Source organism: Psammomys obesus, unplaced genomic scaffold (assembly GCF_907164565.1).
Source record: "Psammomys obesus unplaced genomic scaffold, mPsaObe1.curated_primary_1811, whole genome shotgun sequence".
In the NCBI taxonomy this organism is placed as follows: Eukaryota; Metazoa; Chordata; class Mammalia; order Rodentia; family Muridae; genus Psammomys; species Psammomys obesus.
In genome coordinates, this window is record NW_026585895.1 from 7,742,735 (window position 1) to 7,766,206 (window position 23,472).

General features: G+C 39.9%; 1 protein-coding gene across 4 annotated transcripts in view; it reads left to right on the forward strand.

The window, feature by feature from the left end:
* Positions 1-23,472, forward strand: part of Ccdc141 (coiled-coil domain containing 141) — a 169,216-nt gene that overhangs the window by 22,063 nt on the left and 123,681 nt on the right. For all 4 annotated transcript variants that reach the window (XM_055600779.1, XM_055600780.1, XM_055600781.1 and 1 more), the window contains exons 3-4: positions 17,247-17,438; positions 21,792-21,900. In XM_055600779.1, coding sequence (XP_055456754.1) covers positions 17,247-17,438; positions 21,792-21,900 — 301 coding nt within the window. The remainder of the gene's footprint in view (positions 1-17,246; positions 17,439-21,791; positions 21,901-23,472) is intronic.

A 23,472-nucleotide genomic window follows, 5' to 3' on the forward strand; every position in this document is an offset into this window, starting at 1 on the left:
CTTTCTTTCTTTCTTTCTTTCTTTCTTTCTTTCTTTCTTTCTTTCTTCCTTCCTTCCTTCCTTCCTTCCTTCCTTCCTTCTTTCCTTCCTTTCTTTCTTTCTTTCTTTCTTTCTTTCTTTCTTTCTTTCTTTCTTTCTTTCTTTCTTTCTTTCTCTCTTTCTCCTTTTCTCTCTTTCTTTCTTTCTCTCATTCTCTCTCTTTCTTTCTTTCTCTCTCTTTCTTTCTTTCTTTCTGAGACAAGGTTTCTCTGTGTAGCCATGGCTGTCCCAGACGCGCTCTGTAGAGCAGGCTGACCTCAAACTCACAGAGACCCACCTGGCTCTGCCTCCCAAGTGCTGGGATTAAGGGCATGTGCCACACTACCCTGCTGAAGAAAGCAACCTTAATGCTTATTTTCTAACTGAGAACTGAGGCTCAGTAACTATACACTATAAAAGCGTTATGTGATGTGATTTGCAGTGCTGGTGAGAGGCCCCGCCCATGTTTACCTGCTCCTGTGTTTCCTGTCCAGGCCCATTCTGAGCCACACGTTCCTTCATCAGAGCCATTCTTTTGGGTTGTCAAGAAATCCCTCCTTTTTTGCCTATGAGTAGAGGAGCAAGCACTCCCATTACATTTTACCCTGCTCTCCTCTTAATCTACTCCCCTTGTTACCTGAGATTTCAGGGAGAGAGCTTGGCTACCCTGGCAGCCCCCAACAAGCTAGGCTCAACCACAATCCCCAATACCCAAACTGGAAAAAAAAATTATGTAATAGTGAAAGTCAGAGAAAGATGATATATTCAGTGTGGCCCCTGGGAAGATATACAACTAAAGGGTCTAATGACTGTGGTGTCTGTCTTCAGGGCACTGGCATCAGGGTGAGGTTTAAATAAAAGGCAAGAGGTGTGCCTCACTGAGCAACCCGGATGGAGGTTTGGTCCTGCCCATCATTGACTGATCACTGTCCAGCTAGCCTCCAGGGTCTCCTGAACTCTGTGGAATCTCTTTCATCAATTGTCATTTCCAGAGCAGGAGATTTCTGGGGGAACTTTAAATTTTTTTGGGTCTTTTGCTTCAGTAATCCCGAATCTTTTTGGGTCTTTTGCTTCAGTAATCCTGATAGCAGAAGGGAAGGGTGCATGTTTCTCTTTAACTTCTTTCTTGTGGCAGATGGACACACCTTGACCCTCATGTTTTTCAGTTCATTTTGTTTTGTTTTATTTTTACCAAAGCTGGGCTATTTTTTTTAAAGTGTGGGGATGGTAATATGAATATTTAAACAAACTAAGCCCTCAAATTAAAATCTTCTGTGCAGTGGCATTGCTGGCATCTGCCAGCCTTTGGGAAGGATTCGTGCTGAATCTCAGGCTCTCCCTCACCTCCCTGAGTCATGCCTTACATTTGCTTATTTATTCTACAACAGTTAAGGCTTCTGCAGCTGCCTGCCACCAGGAAACCCCCAAACCTGGACCTATACACCTCATCACACATACCCAGGCAGCACCCCGGAAGTCTTTTCTTTAAATTACCAGTGAATCTTGAAGATGGAGTCCAGACAAAGCAGCTAGATTTGCTGCTGAGGCCGCTTTCTTGACCATTGTTTCTTTTTGGTTACACAATAAGGAGCAATACAGTATGGCGTCCTTTTGTTAAGGAGCTTCCTAGCCTCTATCTACTGGTAGAGCTGGGAATCAAATCTTGTTTGTCATGGTCTTCCCACTCTGCTCAGCTCATAGCTTCCTGCACAAGCTGGACACAGCCGATCTCATCCTGTCTTGACAGAGCACTTGATCCTATAGAAAGAGAGCCCATCACATCACAACCAACAACAGGAGCTTGCTGTTTTCCAGTGTGGAAGTCTGCTCTAAGCCTGGCCTAGCATGATGTAGTCTGGTGGGCAGGTTCTGAAGGCCTGGAGTATATCTCACTGTGTGTGTGTGTGAGGCTGTCACAGAACTGATATAAAGTTCAGCCACTCCGTTATATGAAAGTGATGCTTTCAGATTTCGGCTTTCAAGCTTCTTGGATGAAAGAAGAATGAAAATATCCACTTACAGCTGGGCGTGGTGGCACATGCCTTTAATCCCAGCACTCAGGGAGGCAAAGGAAGGCAGATCAAGGCGAGATCTACAAAGTGAATCCTGGACAGCCAAGGCTACACAGAGAAACCCTACCTCAAAAAGCAAAAACAAGCAATGAACAAACAAACAAAACAAAACAAAGCAAAAAAGAAAGGAAATATGCACTTGCATTTGCAACATGGACATGCTGTCTGAGGAATCTGGATTCTAAGCGGTAGAGGAAGAAAGTCTTCATTGCTAGTCAGTAGGAAGCCATTTCTCATACGGCAGTTATTTAAGTGATCTCATCAGTGTGAAGTAGACAAGGTCTGTCCTAATCTATCTGAATTTTCACTATAATCAATATTGATTATAAAAGTATAATTGCCTACTGTAGAATAGTCATTCTACTTTATTTATTTAGTTATTTTTTTGGAGACAGGGTTTCTCTGTGTAACTGTAGGTGTCCTGGACTTGCTTTGTAGACCAGGCTGGCCTCAAACTCACAGAGATCTGCCTGCCTCTGCTTCCTGAGCACTGGGATTACATGTGTGGGCTGCCCTGCCTGGCTGCCATCTGCTTTTGATGTGAGGCAAGGTATAAAGAAGACAGAATGGGAAAGAAGATAATGGCTTATAAGTAACTTTGCTGTGAGCTGCTGAACACTTTCCTATGTGAAGCAAAGAGGACGAAGTTAAAGTGGAATCACAGAAAATAGAGATATTCAGTGCTGGGCAGCAGTCTACATATGGAACAGTGAGGCCTCAGAGCTGACAGGCCTTTACGACAGACGCTTTTCTCCTGTCACTAATGTTCATGTATGTGAAGCAAAGGCTGCAGGGATCTTTACTTTTGTTAAGATAGATGGTGCTTTGCTTATTGGCAGTGCAGGCCATGTGCATATTTTATTGACTTCTGGAGTCACTGGGTGATCCATCAAACATTCAGAATATTTAGATAGAAATATTTGGGACATTCACTAAATGGGTCTTTTTTATGAATGTATATATATTTTTATTTTTAATATTAATTACAGTTTATTCACTTTGAATCCCAGCTGTAGCCCCTTCCTTCATTCCCTCCCAATACCACTCACCCTCTTTCATCTACCCCCATGCTCCTTTTCAAATCTTCCTCCCCTTCAAATGGGTCTTTTTGTGTGTGTGTTTATGTTAAGCATTTGGCTCAAACCAGACTTTTGTTACATAAAACAAGCCCACATTGTCTTGGTGGGCACAGTTAGATTTTTAGGTAGTTATTATAGTCAAATAAATGGTAGTTATTATAGCCAAAGCAGTAGTCTGACCCTGGGGCCATGGTAGGCCAAAGGAAAGCATAGGATTTGGGTATTCACAATTGAATAGGAGCTAGGCTTATATTTTTCTCTTTTTGTTTTTGTATGCATGTGTGTGTGGGGTGTATGATACACGCATGTGAGTTTGTAGGTACATGCTTCCATGCATGCACATGTAAAGGCCAGAGCAGGATGATGCATGTCTGCTCTTATTCTCTGCCTTATTGCCAAGGGATGGGGTCTTTCAATGAACCAGAAACTGGCTTTTTTATAAGCTGGCTATCTAATAAGCTCTTCAGTTCCACCTGCCTCCACACTCACATGCTGGAGTTACTGTCACATACAGCCTGTATTCGGGTGCTAGTGATCAGAATTCAGAGCAAACATGCTTACCTTCTGTGCCATCTCCTCAACCCACATTTGTCTCTTAAGGAAGTATTAACTGAAAAAAAAAATATAGAAAGATAACGCAACCAGTCCTGATGAGACCTGATAAGCTAGGGTCAGTTGGAAGGGGAGGAGGACCTCCCCAATCAGTGGACTTGAAAAGGAGCTTGGGAGGAGATAAGGGAGGGATGGTGAGGTTGGGAGGAGATGAGGGAAGGGGCCACAGCTGAGATACAAAGTGAATAAACTGTAATAAATGATGATAATAATAATAAATTTAAAAAGAGAAAGTTTAAAAATATAGAAAGTCTATCTTCTCAAACCAGATTTTTATCTTTTCAAAACATATTAGTTTGTTTTTCTGTTTACCACTTGCAGCAGCTATCTTCTTGAAGTTGAAAGATTATGCTGTCTGATGAGGGGTGTCAAATGAACAAGACAGGGCACGCTTTTCCTGAGGAAGCTACAGCACACATAAGGGTTTATATAGTGCAATGCTACATCCAAGGGGAGGGGTAGACAGAGGCATCCCCAAGAAAGTGGAATTACTCTTGGCTGATGTGAACAGAGGGCCTCATGGAGGGGTGGAGTTGTCATGGAGGCTGGAAGGCAAACAGGTTTTTAGATAAGCGACAATGAACATGGGGAATGTTCTAGTTAAAAAGAACAGCAAAGCCAGTGGAGCCCCCAATGATACATGGAAGAGATTGACAAAAAAATAATTAAACTTAGCTACTTACTGTTCAAAAAATGTTCATTATTCTTTGCTTCCAAAGGTCCTAAACTAATTACTTTCAGCTCCCTTGGTAAAACTAAGGTGATTTCTATAAACAAAAGGACTGTCTGTTTCTGTTCCGGGTAGGCTGTCCTGTCAGGCTAACATTTGCAGGATGTGCCACATCTATTTGGTCTTTTAGTAAATTGCTTTTCAGGGCACCATTTAATGCTCCACTGAAAAGAAAGTCTGTAATCTTTTTTGTGCTCTGTATGGCAGCTCAGGTGGTACAATGACCATAAAATATGCTCTACTTAAAGCTGACTATCGTGAAGCCACACTTAAATAGACAGAGTGCATTTTTTGAGGAGCACGGAATAGCCTTGGTTTTCCATGGTTCTGCAACCTAGAGGAAAAGTAGTTCCTTTTAGCATCTCTTTAAATAACAAGCTTTATGATGTTGGCCAGAATGTCTTTTTCTCTGATCCAATTCCAAGATACTCTCCCTGAGTTTAATGGCCAGCCAAGTGGGAAAGGAAAACTTAAATTAAGCTGGCCTTGACCGAGTCCTGAGGCAACTCATTTTTCATGGGTTGCTCGTCTTAAAAGCACCATAGCTCATTGTCAACACAAAGTCTGCTTACACTGTAAACCAGACACCGTATTTGTTCTGTGAAACAAACTAGCTTAAAAACAAAACAAAACAAAACAAAACATATCACCACTGCTGTCAATTAATCTGAGTATTTCATTTGGTGGCTGCCCTGAGGCTTCTTCAACCTGAGAATGGATTTTTGTATCTGAGAAGATGTTGTGGCTTCTTTTTCAAAGTGAGGACAGAATTTCATTTTTTTTTCCCCTTTATACTTTAAAAGCAGAATGGAGTAGATGGTGTCACCTCAGGCAGTGTCCGATTTCTCTATAACGTAAGAGCCACTTTTGTTGACTTAAAGGTAACAGCAAAATGAAGGAAGAGTTTGCTTAGCGAAGCAGGTGTAAGGAATGAGTGTTTGAGAAGGTCACAGAAGAGACTCCAGAGGGGCCGCCCATAACGCGTAACTGCCACTGGACAGAGGCATGGCTGACCACACAGAGAAGATGCGCTTGTAAGCCAAGTCCTATCAGCAACTGCAGTACTTGGTCTCCAGTTTCCGGTGGCGATCTGGCTCCCCCACAGGGGTATCACAGCCACGAGGTGGAGGTGTCCCTAGAGTGAGCTCTGTTCCTATCGAGGAGAGTCAACTAGTCAGATAGGAATCAAGAGAGTAAGATCTGGGAGAAGCTTAAGCAGTGGGCTACAGACAGGCGCCTTCTTCAGTCATAAGCAATTGTGGAAAAGTTCAGGACAAGTGAGGCGGCTCAGTGGGAAAAGGCATTTTCAAGTAAAACTCATGACATGAGTTCAAGTCTTGAGACCTACTCTATGGAAGAGAACTGCCTTTTCCCTAAAAGCTGGCCTCTGACCTCCATAAGTACACCACGGCATATACAGGTCCACTCTCACCCTACAAAAATAAATAAATAAATAAACAAACAAACAAACAAATAAATGTAATACATTTTAAAGTTCAAAGTAAACTAGGTAAAACTGAATGATTGACAGTTGCAATTTGTAAGTATTTATATTGTATAGCCAAAAAAAAAAAAAAAATCACAAAGAATAGGCCATGTGTATGGAATAGAAAAAAAAATCTCTTAAAAACCTTACTAAAATTACAATAAATTTTTTTCTTGCGTTGTGAGTAAGAACGTAGAGTGTGTGCCTGGATCTGATGCCTGCCCAGGGTGGGGAAGTAAAGCAAATGTTGCCACACCCAGCACCTTCTTCATTTTAGAAAGGCAGAGCATCAGCAGGTTTGAGAGCCCAGACTATTACATCTAACCCTCTGTCACAAGGCTGTTCATTTCCTTCCAACTTAGCCAGAAGCCTACCTGTTCCTACCAAAGGAAAGTTTACAAACATTAGAGTAAGAAGCGAGCTCACCTTTGAGTATGAGATGCTTTCTAGACGCTAGAAACACATATGAAGATCAATCATCCTTCGCCATTTTTTTCTGCTTTGAAAAACTTTAAGTCTGTTGAAAGTCTTCATCTAGCTTTACTAGATGGCCCCCTATATTCCTTCTCTTTACCATCTCTCTAAAATATGAGTTTCTGCATATACTATTTTTTGAAGGAGACTGTACTATTTAAAAATTGGTTTCAAACTACAGAATAGACATTTAAACAGGTTGAGTAAGTTTGCAAGGGCTTTGGTAGAAGCCCTTTTAAATACAGTTGGCAAGACAGGAAGAATCAGGGAAGGAACTGGGAGAGGTCATTTGCTGGCCATGGGTCCGCAGAGGTGGGAAGGTAGCTTGGGCCATGCAGTATGGAGGAAAGGTAAAGCTTCTGCATGCTTGCAGCATTGGCTGTGGGAAGGTGGCTGAGGTCATGAGAAGGACAGGAAGGACAAGGAAACAGTGACCAGAGAATGAAGATGAAGTATGCCAGGAAACCGAGGCTCCTCTTTAGCGCATCTCCTGGGGCATGGAAAATCACTGACAAGGAAAAGGCGAGGGCATGGTCTCATTATGTTCTGTCACCAGGAATTTAAGGACTACATCATGTAATCATGTAGCATGTTAAAAGGAAACAAACAAACAAAAACAACCCTCCCCCAAAGGTGGAAATTTGCAGGCACCTTGATAGTTCTGTAGCTAGATGTAGTCTTGAGAACTTACATACTTTTAAATGTTGTAATATCTTACTTATAAATTGGAGTCCTATATTCTTTTTTTTTTGTAATAAGGGTGGTTTTTGTTTCATTTTTTTGTTTTTGTTTGAGTTTTCAGTTGAATAGTGCCCATTGTAATTTACTTTGTATTGTTTGACATGTCAAGAATTAAAGATAAAAGGATCTTGAAGACAGAGTTCTTCTCCTTTAGAAGTTAAGGCCAAGGTTGCAAAGATCACATAAGAAAGTTTAGAGTATACATTTTTAATTAACACCTACTGATTGTACATATTCACGGGCACAGGAGCACTTCAGTCCATATGCACAGTGCACGATAATCATATTCACATAAATGATGCTTCAACCACTTCAGACTTATCAGTTCTTTGTGTACGGTTCATTCAGCATCTTGTTTGCTTGTTATGTATAGCTGTTCCATTGTTGTTGAAGTTAATCAGCTTCATGTGAGCACTTTGAGGCCATTCCTCCTATCCAGCCCTATTTTCTGTCCCCAGAAGAACCAGTGAGTGGATGGCACCTTCAACACACAGTTACATGTGAGAGTCAAATGAGGATGTTAACCCAGCAAGAATTCTCAGTTCTGATCCTCAAGATCCAGGCCTGGGCATCTGCTTTCCTTAGAACCTTCTGATGGGTGTTGGGGTAAACTCAGTTACTGCTTGATTTGGGGATCGTGGATTTGGAGAATCAGAATAGAAAGGACTCAGCAGTAGAGCTCTAGACAGAGGACTCAGAAATAGGCAATGTCTAAGGAAACAAAGTAGATGCTGTGAAGACATGTTCATCATGTCAGCTAGTGCTGCACAAGAGGCAATGTCGCGGGTGATTCGGGGCCTGGGGATGTGAGGTACACATGGGAGGGAAGGCTGTATGGATGGTTGGCAAGGCAGTGGAATGGGCATTGTTTCACCCTGTGAGCAAGACAGACGGTCAACAGTGCGGTTAAGTGCTTTGGTTTAGCTAAGCAATCTAGAGTTGTTGAAAACAAAAAACGGCCTAAACCTCAGCGGTTTACTCAGACTTAGGCAGGCCTGTTCACGTCAGACTTTAATTTGGGGACTAGCCGTTCTGTGGGAACAGCTGCTTAAAGAAGACACAAGAATGCAGAGGATGGCACTGGTCGTCCTGCAACACCGTCACACGCGGGTTTATAGTTTAAACTAAGGAGGCATATTCCCTGGGACTCCATCTTTGCCATTCATCACTACTGCGTGATTGTGACAGACAATCTAAGTGATGACAGGTGCGTAAATAGTTGTAGTTAACCAGCCTTGTATTAAACAAGGAAGATAAGTACAATCATTTTGAGTCTCACCTGACATTCAATCCACGATACTTGCCTAAAATGTGTTTGGAAATAAATTATTTTGAATATTCTGTCTTCTGAGTTGGCAGAAGAGGAGACAGTACAATGTCATGTTCGTATGTCGTTACACGTGTCAAAGCAAGATTCTTGTTACACATTTTTAAAAAATCAAGTTTTTTTGTTTGTTTTGTTTTGATCCTCAAGCATCTTAAAGCACAAGCCTTATATGGAGACTGCGGCTGTGCACAGGTGACGGGGCTCTGTGTGCCTGGCTTCTAAATAAGCTCTGCTCACGGCTAGTGGGACGGTCACCAACCTGCTCCAGGCTTACGCCACACCAATTCAGCAGCAGGTGAGCAGACCACCGCAGATAACGCTGGCAGGAAAGGCTCTGTGAAATGGGATTTTCCAGGGATTTTAAAATTATTATTCTCCATTTTATTATCACTTTTACCAAATCAATTTTGCTTTCACCCATGAGCCAGTCGATTCATGGGTAGCTCAGTGAGCAAGTTTTATAAGCCAGGCCAATGTCCTTGGCCTCTCCCGTCTATGGGCAAGGGCACTCGGTGGCTTTCATCATCTGTCATGTGTTCTTCACATAGGAGAGAGTTTGGTTCTTTTGATGGAGAATAAACTGAATTTGTTTGTCAAAACAAGAGATGGGGATGCAGGGAAAGAGGAGAAAGATAAGGAAGGAGGAGGATGAGAAAAGAAATAGAGCACACCTTCTATAATGGTTTAATTTTCTCTAAGAAAGGAAGAAAAAAATCAGTAAATCATTGCCTTAATAGGTCTTAAGAGTGAGGAAAAAGTTCATTTCTTCAATAGTGTGAACAGTGGTTGTTCACTGATGTTTCAGTAAAATTACAGCTATTATAGGCTTCTTACTAATATAAGATCTATTTTTAAGCCCCTGTGTAAAATGTTTCACATACAAAGCTAGGTTTGGCTAGTCCTTGTACCTTGCAAATGTACTCAGCAAGCAAGTATTCTCAATTAATGCGTCTGTGGCTCCGAGCCACAGAATTAGACAAGACTACAGAAGCCACGCAGTCAGCAGGTAGATGCAGACAAGCTTCCATGGCAGAGTCCTGTAGAGTGATGTATTGAAACGCTATTTGGAGATTTCCATATGAAACTTTGTTTTCCATCTATTACTGCTTTATCAGTAATGAGATGTCATTGAACACAAGCCTATTCATATTGTTTATTTGGCTTATTTTCTTTACCTCACTTCCTCCTCCTCCTCTCTCTCTACAAGATACAAACATGAAATTCCTATCGGTGATGTAATAAGCAATAACATCTTCATTGAACAAGTTGGCATTCATTCAAGGAGCTTTGGGGAAAAAAATCAGGGCAGGAAATTGCTAGAGAAGGGAGAGGGGGGAGGGTTCGGGCATTATTTCAGGTCCAGGCCCTTGCAGACAGCTTCTAGCTCACAGCCCAAGAGGGGGCTCCAGTATTCGCTATCCAGGGTAGCTGATGCCTTGGCTGGCATCTAGTGTGGCTTCCTTGTGACTGGTGGAATGAGACTTCATGACCGTTATGCAAGCATAAAGCAATGTCTTATTCCCCGAAAGGTAGGAAAGTACAAATATGACGATGGAGGCCCAGCTTCCACTGCGTGAGGGAATAGACACAGACTTGAAGCAGGTTAAGGGAGAGGAGCTGACACACAGAGTCCCCACTTCTCGGATGATGGTTTGTTCTTCAGGTGAAGAAGCTCTTTATAGTGAAATGCGTATTTTCATTGCCTCATTACTTTGTTGTTATTTTTACACAGATAAATTACAAATGCAGACCTCTATACATAGCCTCGTTTTGGTTCACCTTGCTCTGCCTTTTATTCCTGAATTTTATACATTCATTGCATTTTTTTATCATTTAATAATATTAATTTGTCACATTGATATTTTTCTATACTTCTTATATTTATTAAAATAATTGTTCTAATCATTATTATAAGAACACCTATGTATAAGCTCTAATGGAATAGATTAGATTCACTAATCTATTTACTTTTTAGATTTACTTTAAAAAGGAATAACTTTATTATAGCAAACACTCAAAATTTTGAATAATCACCATTACTTAATCATGTGTGGGTGAAAAGCCTAAAGACAGATTCCAATTATGTTTGAATAGAACATTTCTAAAATCCCAAGTTAGTTTGACAATTTAAAAACTCTTAAGCCAAAAAACTGCTGTAGGGGCTGAATGCTTTTGCATTTTGAGATAATTTCCTTTACTTAGGAGGTATTTTGAATTGCTTGACACAAAAGGTAAGATGTGGTTTCAAGGAACTTCAGAAAATCATTATCCTGATATGTCTGGAAAATAGAAAATTCAGATGTCATCCTCATCCTGACCCTGAAATGTCATGATTGGTAACAAAAAAATGCTTGGCAGTAGAGCTGGAATCAGAGTGACAGTAAGCTGAAACGCCTGTTCATTCAAATACTGGTGCTTCTGTAGATGGACACAGGTAATTCGCCTGTCAGCAAAGTGCTCATTGATACGCATGGTGGGGTGGGCTTTTAACCAGACTTATTAGGAAGATCATTGGCATTTAGAAGAGCCAGCAAGAGATGATTGCAAAAACTGATGAAGAATTCTGTGCCGGCACTAGCAGTATCATCTCAGTAATGACGGTGCACTTCTGCTTTCTCATGTTCACCTTCGTTGGTGAGGGATGCCCTAGACACATAAAATGGGACATGTGCTTGAGCACACCAGCACAGTCCTCAGCCCAGGTGACCTATATGCCCCAAATGCAGCCCACGCTCAGCTCTCCAAAGCTTACAGACCAAAGTTGATGCTGTTGAGTTTACCATGAAACCCAAATATGATGATTGAGACTTTGTACATTGCCTTGTCATTTGCTAAACTTTACATTTCAATTTTATACAGTAAATATTTTTACTGTCCATGTGAAAATATTTTGTAAATTATCTTCCTATATGAAATAACCATTTCATTATATAGAATACAAATGTATTCTCTCTCTATATATATTTGTATTCTATATAATTATTTTATTGTAATAGAGAATAACATTCTAGAGAACTATTGAAAAACTGAAGAACAAAATTGGTGATTAAGACATGTTTTTGAAAAAAAATTATTTTTCAAAATATATGTTAGTACACATGTTTTTAAAAAGTGGATCATTTGCAGCCTTACCAGGCCACAGAGGAAGAGGATCCAGGCAGTCCTGATGAGACTTAATAAGCTATGGGCAGATAGTGGGGGACAAGAACTCCCCCTTTCAGTGGACTAGGGGAGAGGATGGGGAAAGAAGGAGGGAGAGTGGGACTGAGAAGAGATGAGGGAGGCTACAATTGAGATATAAAGTGAATAAACTGTAATAAATAAAAATTTAAAAAACTAAGTAATAAACTTGTAAAGTATAGGTTAATAGTCCTGATTATCAGTTTATTCATATTTATTGTCATAATTATTTGATATCATGCAACAATGGACCTAAAACAAATATGCGTATTAAGGTATAAAAAGTGCATCATTGATGTTTAGACTCAAATTAAACTGTCTTATATTTCCAAGTGTTATCATCTCTGAAACCTTTTATGAGTATTTATTATCAGCCCTCCAAATCATGAGTAGCTCTTTGTCTCCAATCACGGGTGTAGTAGTTTTTACTTTATGCTTATAGGATTCCAGTATATTGGCTATAGGCTTGCTTTATATTGCTTTTACTATGTTTAGGTATGTGCCTTGCATCCCTGATCTCTCCAAAACTTTAAACATGAACAGGTGCTGAATTTTGTCAAATGCTTTTTCAGCATCTAAGGAGATGATCATGGTTTTTTTTTTTTTTTTTTTTCTTTCAATTTGTTTATATGGTGGCTTACATTAATGGATTTTTGTATGTTAAACCACCCCTGCATGTCTGGGATGAATCCTACATGGTCATGGTGTATCTTTAATGTGTTCTTGGATTTGGTTTGCGAGTATTTTATTGAGGTTTTTTGTTTTTTGTTTTTGTTTTTTTGCATCAATGTTCTTAAGCGAGATTGGTCTAAAGTTATTTTTCTTTGTAGGGTCATTATGTGGTTTAGGTATCAACATGACTGTGGCCTCATAGAATGAGTTTGGTAATGTTCCTTCTGTTTCTATTTTGTAGAATAGTTTGAAGAGTATTGGTGTTAGCTCTTCTTTGAAGGTCTGGTAGAATTCTATGCTGAAACCATCTGGCCCTAGGTTTTTTTTTTGGATGGGAGACTTTTGATGACAGCTTCTTTTCCTTAGGGGATATAGGACTATTTAATTTATTTACCTGATCTTGATTCAGCTTTGGTAAATGGAATCTATGAAGAAAATTGTCCATTTCATTTATATTTTCGACCAGCTATACCACTCCTAGGCATATACCCAAAAGATGCCCCATCATTCAATAAGGACATATGCTCAACCATGTTCATAGCAGCTCTATTCATAATAGCCAGAATCTGGAAACAACCTAGATGTCCCTCAGCAGAGGAATGGATGCAGAATGTGTGGCACATTTACACAGTGGATACTACTCAGCAATTAAAAACAAGGAAATCATGAAATTTGCAGGCAAATTATGGGAACTAGAAAAGATTATCCTGAGTGAGGTATCCTAGAAGCAGAGAGACACATATGATATATACTCACTTATAAGTGGATATAAGCCCTTTAATATAGGATAAACATACTAAAATCTATAGCCCTAAAGAAGCTAAACAAGGAGGATTCTAAGGAAGATTCTTAATCCTCATTCAGAAGGACAAACAGGATAGACATTGGAAGTAGGAAAAAACAAGGAACAGAAGAGGAGCCTTCCACAGAGGACCTCTGAAATACTCTACTCACCAGGGTATCAAAGGAGATACTGAGACTCATTGCTATACTTTGGGCAGAGTGCCAGAAACCTATGGAAGAAGAGGGAGATAGAAAGAACTGGATGAGGACAGGAACTCCACAAGGAGAACAACAGAGCCAAATTACCTGGGCCCTTACTCCAACTAAGGACCATGCATGGAAAGGACCTCAAGCCCCTGTTCAAATGAAGCCCTTTGGCTGCTCAGTTTCCAAGTGGGTTCCCTAGTAAGGGTACAGGAGCTGTCTCTGAAATGAATTCAGAGGCTGGCTCTTCCGTCCCTTCCCTCTGTGGGGTGCAGCCAGGCCACAGAGGAAGATGATGCAGCCAGCCTTGATGAGACCTGATAAGCTAGGGTCAGATAGAAGGGGAGGAGGTCCTCCCTTATCAGTGGACTAGGGAAAGGGCATAGTGGGAGAAGGAGGAGGGTGGGTAGGACTGAGAGGAGAAAAGGAAGGGAGCTGTAGGGGGGATGCAAAGTAGATAAATGGTAATAAATAAATACATAAATAAAATTAAATTAAAAAAGGATCCCGGTATGTCTTCCATCCGGTGGTTTTATAAGTGAATAATAATAATTAATTAGTGTTAATGAGTAGGTGTACATGAATATAAAAAGAATTACAAATGCCATCTAACATTTATTGACTATTAATATCTGTCAGGTGCTACAATAGGGACTCACTTAGATTACTCACTTAATCTTCCTAACTTTATATAAGATCAATATTATTGTTCAAGGTTGTGATATGTTGAGACAAGCTGGTTGATAAGCTGTACAGGGTCATTAAGTGGCGGAGTCAGCTTGCGGCCCCCATGCTGGCTTATGGTGCTGGGAGTCAGAGTCAAGGTCTTGCATATGCTCTACCATCCAGCCACACTAGTCCAAATCTCTGTGTCTAGCTCTGAGCCATTGTGCCTGCCATAAATAAAAAGGAGGCTTGATATCTTTTTGCTTTGCACTGTGGCCATAGGAAAATATGCTCTCCATCTCTGGAGAAATGACTAAGTGTGTGCGTTTTCCTTGTTGTTTGGGAAAAGGCTAAGTTCATACATGAGAAACAGGATTGTCTCAAAATTTGCTTCATGTGAAATTTTGTCTCCACAGCATGAGAAAAAAAAATAATTTCATACATGAATATTAAAATAGAAAAGTGGATATATCAGGGCAATTTCATTTAGTAATATGTGCTAAGGGAAAAGATCTTTATGTTATTTTCCAAGCTGAACAATACATCGATCAAACTATCGCACCATCTGCTTCAGTAGCAATAGACTTCCTGTCTGTTGCAATTCATCGGGAGTCTATCATCACCCTGTGTGGTTGTGAGCTGTGCCTTTGTAACATGTCTGTGGTACTTCCTAGTGGCCTCAGTCCATCCTTTACTCCAGCTTTCTCAGCTTTCTTGCATCAAATTTTAAACTGTGCTGTATCTTCCTAGCTCCTTTATCTTCCTGCGTAGTGTCTCCCATTTCCCAAGAGGCCTTTTGATGATTTCCTTATCCAATCAGTTCAACTCTATGAAGCCACCACCCTTTACCTCCTCCTGGTGACCACAAGCCTGGAGGGCTGAGCGGTTTCTTGGTGATGGAGTGTGCTCCTCACAGGCCCTCAGCATCTGAACCAACGCCTGTTGGTGCTGTCGGTACCCCAGCCCAGCCCTCGTATGACATGGCTGTTGCACTGTGCTCATACTGTGCTCCTTAGATCCCTGGAATCCACAAAGTATTTCAATGGTTTCACTTTTATTTGTGCTTCAGTTTCTCAATGGAGCAGCAAAGCACAAATTTTTAAAAAGTTTTTTTGCACTAAGGGCCCACAACCTTCTGTCTGAGTTTCCGAGTTCTCCAGATTGCTCTACAGTATGGAGATAGACAGCACAAATAGTTCCACAGGCCAGCCTGACCTTCACGTGCTTTCTGTGACTTTTACACTGTGCCACAGGCTAAAAATTGTATAAAACAAAACAAAAAAAAATGTTTATGGTGTGATAGTTAGTAGACACTGCAGATAAGTAAAGAGCAGATTGAAATATACTGTTATTGCATGGTGTAAATATTCTGGAGAACAGCTTAGCACTGATAGCAGGAGCCTTGAGTGGTGACTCACCATATCTACCAACTACCAAGAATTTAGTTTTTGCTAGTGTGTCAGCACACACCTTTAATTCCAACACTCAGGAGGCAATGGTAGGCAGATCAGTGTGAGTTTGAGGCTAGCCTGGCCTACAAAGTGAGTTCGAAAACCTGTCTCTAAAACTGAGAGAGTGAGCGAGAGAGAAAAATAGAGATATACATAGAGAGAATTTACGTTATAGAAGAAAGAGCAGTTCATAGATTTCTAGACACAGAGCGAGAAGTTAGATGGAGTGAAGATTGTTGGAGTTAACTCAACCCAATAGTAGTTATAGATGGAATCTTTAACTACTATAGTTTATAGTAGTTATAGATGGAATCTTTAACTACTATAGTTTATAGTAGTTAAAGATGGAAGCAGCTTTGGAGTCCAACAATACGAGAATAATGAATAAATCATGGCGTTGCGTGTGATGTTGCATTTGCAACTAAAAAAATATATTTTCCAGCAGTTTTTATTCTCTGTTAAAGGTCAGAGAGTAACATTATTTTGTTTTGTTTCAGGGTTATTTGGTGACTATTTTAGGCTTTGTAGATAATATTATCCCATGGGTTGTAATTTTCCAAACTCTGCTTTTTTTATGTGAAAACATCTGTAAGATGCACAAATGATCGTGGATGCATTCCAATAGAACTTTATTTGTGGACACTGAACTTTAAATTTTGTATATTTTTAAAAATATAGAAATAAATTTTAAAATGTTTTCCTTTAAAATTATGAAATTATTTCTGGTAATCTAGTGCACAGGTTCGACGTATTTTGGCACTAGCTCCCCTGTCTCCCACCTTCATGTCTTCATTTTTATTATAGACCGCTGCCTACTTAGTTCTAATGATCTGTAGTAGCATTCTCTCCGCCTCTGAACATTAGTATAACATTGCTGTAGGACGAGGAATATCTGTCTGCTACTTTTCTAATCAGAAGAAACAGTTATAGTTGTTTTAAAAGGTTATTAAGCCCCCAGGGTCAGAGAACACCCATCAACATCTTGACCAATGGGGAAACACTATTTAGACAAGGGCTCCTGGAGGAGTAGGGAGAGGTGTGTGACTAGAAGAGAGAGAACTCTAGGCTGAGTTGTGTGTGATTATTGGTAGAGACGAGAATGACAGAGTAGAAGTAAAATGGTATACTGAGGCCTGATTTGCTGTGCTATTACTGATGTTTAGTTGCGAATCAGTTGGAGTGGCAGGATCCTATTTTTGAGTGAAAAGATCTACAGGGCATTAGCATAGGAAAGGGCTTGGGAGACAAAGAGCAGGGCCAGGACAGGAGCCTGAGGACAAAGCAGGGAGAAAACCAAGGCATGAGGTGGAAGCAGAGAAGAGGCCTTGAAGGAAGCAGGCCATGTTACTGACTAGGTCTGGGAATTGATGGGAACTGACACAGAATGTTGTTTTTTATGTAGCTGTTCTATGTAGTCAGACAGTAGACCTGCTGAAGGTGGTATTGGGTGGTTCATATGTTTTGAGTTTAAGGAAGTTATTGGATGTATTGGTAAACATTTTCAGAAGAATTTTAAAGTCAAGAAAAAATAAATGTATAGAGTTTGTAGGTACAAGAACAGAAACGTTCACTTAGAAGCAGGAGGGAATAATGAAACTTCTCATCAAATATGATTTATATTCATAAATTATTAATGATCTACTAGGTCTTCCTGGATCACATACAGTTTCAGGTACCTGTGTTTGGAGTGTGGTCCTTTATTTTCATACTGGATGACAACTGACTTACATCTTTTGTTTCCCTGGACTTAGGCCTTGGAAGATCGTGTATGGGAACTCTTACAAGAAGCAGACAGGACAGCTGAAGCAAACAAGGCTCAAAGTCAGGTGTACGATGCCATGGCCCAGACTCTGGGGGAAGCGTGGGCAACCCTGGTCTCCATGCTTGAAAAGAGAAGAGAGCTCCTTGGGCTGACTTCTGAGTTTTTTGAAAGTGCTTTGCAGGTTGGTGTTTCAAAGAACATTTGCTTCTCCATATCATAGCAAAAAAAAAAAAAAAAAAAAAAAAAAAAAAAAAAAAAAAAAAAAAAACAAAAAAAAACAAAAAAAAAAACCTAGCACACTCAAAATGTTGACTTCCCAGTATACATGTTCAAGAGTAACTGAGGTGTATGAAATACATTTAGTATTATTTTGACAAAAAATAAAATTAACATTTTTAAATGCAGATCTTTAACCAAATAAGTATATGTGGTTAAGTAAAAGTAGAACTCTTGCTCTTGTCACTTTTGATCCAGTTCCTTGTTTAGAAGATAGTAATGCAGTCATGGAATCTAACTGCTCTTACTGTACTATTACTGGGGAATGCTGGTGTGAAGGGTTTCATTGGCTAAAAGTCAGAGGATAAAATTTTCTCTGCTCACTTGAAAAATCAATTACATAATATTCTATAGGATGTTTGACTTGTAAACATAGTATTTTGTAGAGTATTTTTGTAGGGAATATAAATGATTTTCTGTAGAATCACTTTTAATCTCATTAAAATGCAAGGTAAGGAAGAAAAAAGCTCTGAACTTCAGATTGTTTATGGCTCCAGTTGGCAGCATGAACCTGGGGGAGCAGGGCCTAAAAATGAGGCAAAGACTCATTAGCCAACTTTACTCACAGGATCAGACAGTTTATACCCTGAGGGTTAAGAAGAGTCACAGGAATAAAGTGTTCAATCACACGAACAAGCTGCACATGGCAAAAGCATGTTTTTTACATAGAAGCATATGATTAACAACTGAAGTAAACTCATGCCTATCCACTACGCCTGAGAAGAACATGAAAACACAGTCTAAGACCAAGGCTGTACACTTTCGGAAGAAACTGAGTTCACAAGACTCGTGTCTTGTTTTCTCCCAAGTACTCAGAATTCTCCTCACACAACTTCATTCCCGGACTGTGTTCCGGCATAGATGAATGGCCACTGAATTTCTTCTGTAATTTTTCTTGAGTTTTATTTGGTTTGGTTGTTTTTGTTTGTTTGTTTGCATTTTTTTCTTTGTGTTCTTGATTTCAAAATGTGAGACCTTAGCCCTCTTTCCCATCACCCCCACCAATCTGTTTTTTGAAAAGTGTCTAGTTTGTGTAAGACAATCATTGGAAATTTCACATTTTAACTCCTCTGTCAGAGGCAGTGAGCTCTTGCTGAAATGTGACCACTACTTCCTGTGATGGAAGATTTGCTTTCTTTAAAAACTCAGTTATGTTATGTAGATGTGTTTTTGTTTTAATCCCAAGTGTGGATTTTAGTTTGGGCTTTAGTTTGTTCACGGTTGATAATTGTCTCCTGTGGGGCGTGGTCATTGCCAGCTGGTAACGGCCTGCCTCGGGCAGCATGGAGAGGGGCGTGGCTTAGGACTCTGAAGGCTGTAACTGAGAGAGTCTGGAGAAAGTGTGACATGTGGTGTGTCCCATGTGACACTTTTGAGAGACACTTTGTGGCGCAGAGGCTTGGAGGGGATGGATGAGGAGACCGCTGTTTGCTGTTGGGTGGAGAATTGGCTTAGGCCTCAAAGACCCATTGACCTTAAACAGCCGGGAGAAGTAAAGGGGTCTGCACCCCCTCTCCCCACTAACCTTCTCTGTCTTAACTAGGTTGGGGCGTGAGGTTGGAAGGGAGAGGCTGTAAGGAACCCAAACACGAGCAGTCCAACGTCACTCTGATAAAACACTAGCTTTGAAAAACATGCTGTTCATAGAAGGGAAATTGAGTTAAATCTAGAGTTACAAAGGCGAGAAGATCAGTGACAGAACATAAACCTTGAGGTGGACAATCTCATGAGCTGTGAACTCATTTAGAAGAGGAACAAATTTCTTACTGTAGGTTTTAAGATTCACATGCCACAGCTCCACACTGAAGCTCTGCTTGTTTCATAGGCCATCTTCAGGGAGAATTCAATATATGATCTCCTTTCTTGAGAGAAGAAATAAGCCAGCTGAAATACACTCACAGAAGCCAAATTATAGCTCTAGCTGATTCATCCCTTCTTAGTAGGAGGGGAATAAATGTCACTGTCTTTGAAACTCAGCCCTCTTGAGACTAGCAAATTATCTTTTCCTAACATCAGGCTCAATATTTGTTTCTTGGTGTGTTTCAGTGTTAATGCTAGATAATTTTCTCTGTGATGTGGAAATTGCTTCCAGATTTTGTAAGGAAATACTAAGTCGAACCAGATCAGCCAGGTGCTTTGATGCACATATTCAAGTGGACTTTTATTGGCTCTAAGAAAATAACTAAAAGTGTCTGCATTATCCTGTGCCCTCGTTCTGTGAACCACTCATACTAGGTGGAGGGCAGAATCCTACATAAGCTGTGGGCTGCTTCTCTAGGGCAGAGCAGTTTTTTCCAATGAAAAAAGATGATGAAATTAATTTTAACTCTTAAGTTCCCATTGCCATTCCTCCTCTGTACAAACGTCAGAAACAAGAAGAGTCTAAGTTTTAGATGGGAAAAAAATTTACAAGATAAGAGTTAATTGGAGATCAAGGAAGTTTGTTTTTTTTTTTCAAGGAAGTTTTAGAGCATCATTTGTTTCAGTTGAAACAATTTGGAGTAAGAATCTGAAATAGATATAAACTATAGTCTGGCTATAAACTTTCTGTAATGTTCTACTGGAAAAGAACAAATAGCCTATGGGGGTTTCTCTTTTAAAGATTCTCCTGGAATAATGTCTTTAGAAATTGGTTATCAACAAGCTGGATGAATGAGAGACGTGAATACATAGTGCATGTAATCCCTTGTAACTACAACCACAGTAGGATTCTTTAGAATCGTAAGAGATGCTATGATGGGCTGTGGTGGTTTCTGTCGGAGAGCATCTGGCTTACAGGCTTAAGGCTGAGTCAGTTAACTGTCAGGCTTAACTTCTTGAACACTGCTGTACTTCTGGAACAATGTACCTGATGACCGTCGCTGGTGTCTGTCAGCTTGTCCTGTGAGAAGGCAGATGACTTCTGTGCTTTTCACACGGGGCCATGTTCATCAGCCCTTCCCATCCTTCCGTACTGGTACTGCTTAGACCTGCATTTTCTGCAGCTGGTGTGGTAATGACAAGATGAGGCATCCTCTTGATCAGCTGATTTAATAAACTATTAACGATCACCAGATTCAAAGATGATACTTCATAGAAACAAAAACAGGAAGTCTAGTCAGTGTGAGGCTTCTTTGTGTTTCTCGGGGATACTTTGCCTTTATTAGTTTATTCTAAACCAGATCAAGAGGTGAAGACTTTACCATACTCTTTGTAAACTATGATAACCCCCAGGGAACCTTGGTGTGAAAACCCACCACCTGTCTGCCTCACTGAAATAGAATATTTAGCTATGCTTTGCCCCCACCTAAAATTATGTTTACAATTATCCCCCTGAGCGTTTTATCCTAACTTCAAACATCTTTCCATCTCAAATTTACCTTAAGAAAATTTTTAAAAAATGATCTTGATCGTATTGGTCACCATTTGTGTGTCAAATTGTTATAAACTCTCCTTTGAAATGGAGAAATGTTCCAGTTTCATTTCTGCTTTAGTCAATCACATTTTTATTCATACAAATGTGGCACAAATACTATTGGCACAACTTTAAATAAGGTTGCCAATTACAGCTTCAAAAATGAACACTTGTATTCTCTCTCACCCTCAATCACATTCCTTCTCATAAAATTAACAAAATTGGTACATTTGCTGTTAGACCCCCATCTCTTCTCCCTATGCATGTGTGTCTGTGTGTATACATGCACGTGCGTGTTTTCTTCACTGACATTAGACTATTGTTCAGAAACATTGAGATTCTATACCTAAGCTTAAACACACAGAGGAAAAACATCACAGTATTTAATTAGATTTCTCTGATATCACTAAGTTAAATCCACTAGTGATTTTACAAATTATTGGTTAGACAACCTTTTGTTGATTTTTGTCAGCTATTTTTTTTTTTTTTTTTTTTTGGCTATTCTTTGAGAAACTAACTTAGAGTATTGATGGTAACTGTATTTGTTGCTATAGGGAAGATATAATCTATATAAAATAATTTTGGCTGAAAAAGCTACTATATATTTGAACATAAACAAGCTGGCTTATTTTGGATTGCTTAATGTGTTTCTAGTTATAAAAGAAATAAAAAGTGGAGGAGAAACCATGGTATTTTGTAAGTTTAATACATGCACAATATCCTAGGTTAAAACATGCTCTTCTCATCCCCTCTCATATTGAGTCAGCTAGGCCTCTAATGCATGAGAAAAATCCATAAGTATAATAAATTGTTCCATTGGGTTTTTTAAATCATTTTCATGTCTTTCCCTGTGCTTTTTTTCAGTTTGCCATTAAAATAGACCAAGCTGAAGATTTTCTGCAGAATCCTCATGAGTTCGAGAGTGCTGATGCCTTGCAGTCACTTCTTCTGCTTCATGACCAACATGTGAAAGGCAAGAAATAGTCTTTTCCCTTCATGTTAGCTCCTACAGATCTCAAAACATGTTAGCATATAGATTCTCATGAATGACAGCATTTGACATCTTTCTACTGTTATGCTTTAGTTTGTCTCAAGAAAGGATGGACAAAGCTTTGTTTTTGGCCACCTTCTGAAAGAAAGCACCGTGTGTGGATGACACTGGGGGTGGGTAGCAGACCTGTGGAAAGTTTAGCTCTATGTGTTCAAGATCTTCATCCATGAGGACAGAGGTTGTTGTAGCCCTCCATCCAGGATCCCTCAAAGAGCATAGTACCGTGGACCCTTAAGCTACGCTCACTGGTTGAGTTTAGGAAATGTTTTATCTAAGGAAAGATAAATGCAGAACATTTAAACACCAACTCTCCGTAAGAAGAGCTCCTCTCTTCACCGTTACAACGAAAAGTAATGTAGGTAAAAGTCCAAATAACATTATGCAGAATACTTTTAACTCCTTTAGAGTGTGCACTAGTAACAGTTGAATTGTTAAGGCATAATTTAGAAGCCACATTTTCACCACAAGATACTGGCTCTGACAGAGACTGGTATAGAGAAGGTGTCATCTATGAATCTACTGTGGTTAGAAGGTAGGGAAAGGTTTATTTTTTCTTTGAAATGTAGTTTATAGTCTTTTTCTGGGCATGAGGAAAACGTCTTCATAGATTTGTCACACATTTTGATACTGTTTGCTTTATTTTATTTTATTTTTACAGAGACTTCCTCTCTACATAATCTTTATTTGTCACTTTTAACTTGATTTGATCCCCAAAAGGGTTGGCCATTCGAAAAAAAGGTATAAAGCAATAAAGCCCATTTTTAAACACACACGCACACACACACTCTCTCACACACACACACTCTCTCTCTCTTTCTCACACACACACTCTCTCTCTCACAGACACACATACTTTATATTACTCTCTAAAATATCTATTAAATAGTTCTTCATTATTAACTGCTTGTTATAAATTTCCCAAACTAAAGGGTTGACTAACTCTGTCTTCCCAGTGTAAACCTTTATGGCAGTCTACCAAATGTGTAGATGTATTTTCCTGATGCTCCGTCTGTCACACCTGTCACTGTGAGATATAAACAGTAACAGCAGACTCAGCACTGAGCAGCAGCTGGCTGTTTTGACGTGGCAGTGGTGATCTAGCAGGGTCCCCCGAGGCTCAGCTGAATCACTTAACATTCCTGGTAGGAGGCTGGAAGAGAGTCAAGTCCAGTGCCCAAGATGGGTTTGATGGCCTCAATGCAGTCTCACACGGCCAATGTGCTCATCACACAGTAACTTTACTCATGGAACTGGGGTGACTTCATCCTGTGGAAGTGGGGACTTCCCCATAAATATTTGGAACTGGGAGAGGAGACTGTTTGATATCCCTCTTTCTGCTTCTGCTGGCTTCTTCAAATTAAACTGGGTCTGTGACACATGAGCCAGCCGACACAGATGCACACTGCTTTTTTGGAAGCCGGAGGCTATACTGTCCTGGTATCCAGATGACAATGGAGCCATGTCTTGCTCTTCTGTGTAATCTTTGAGAGTCCA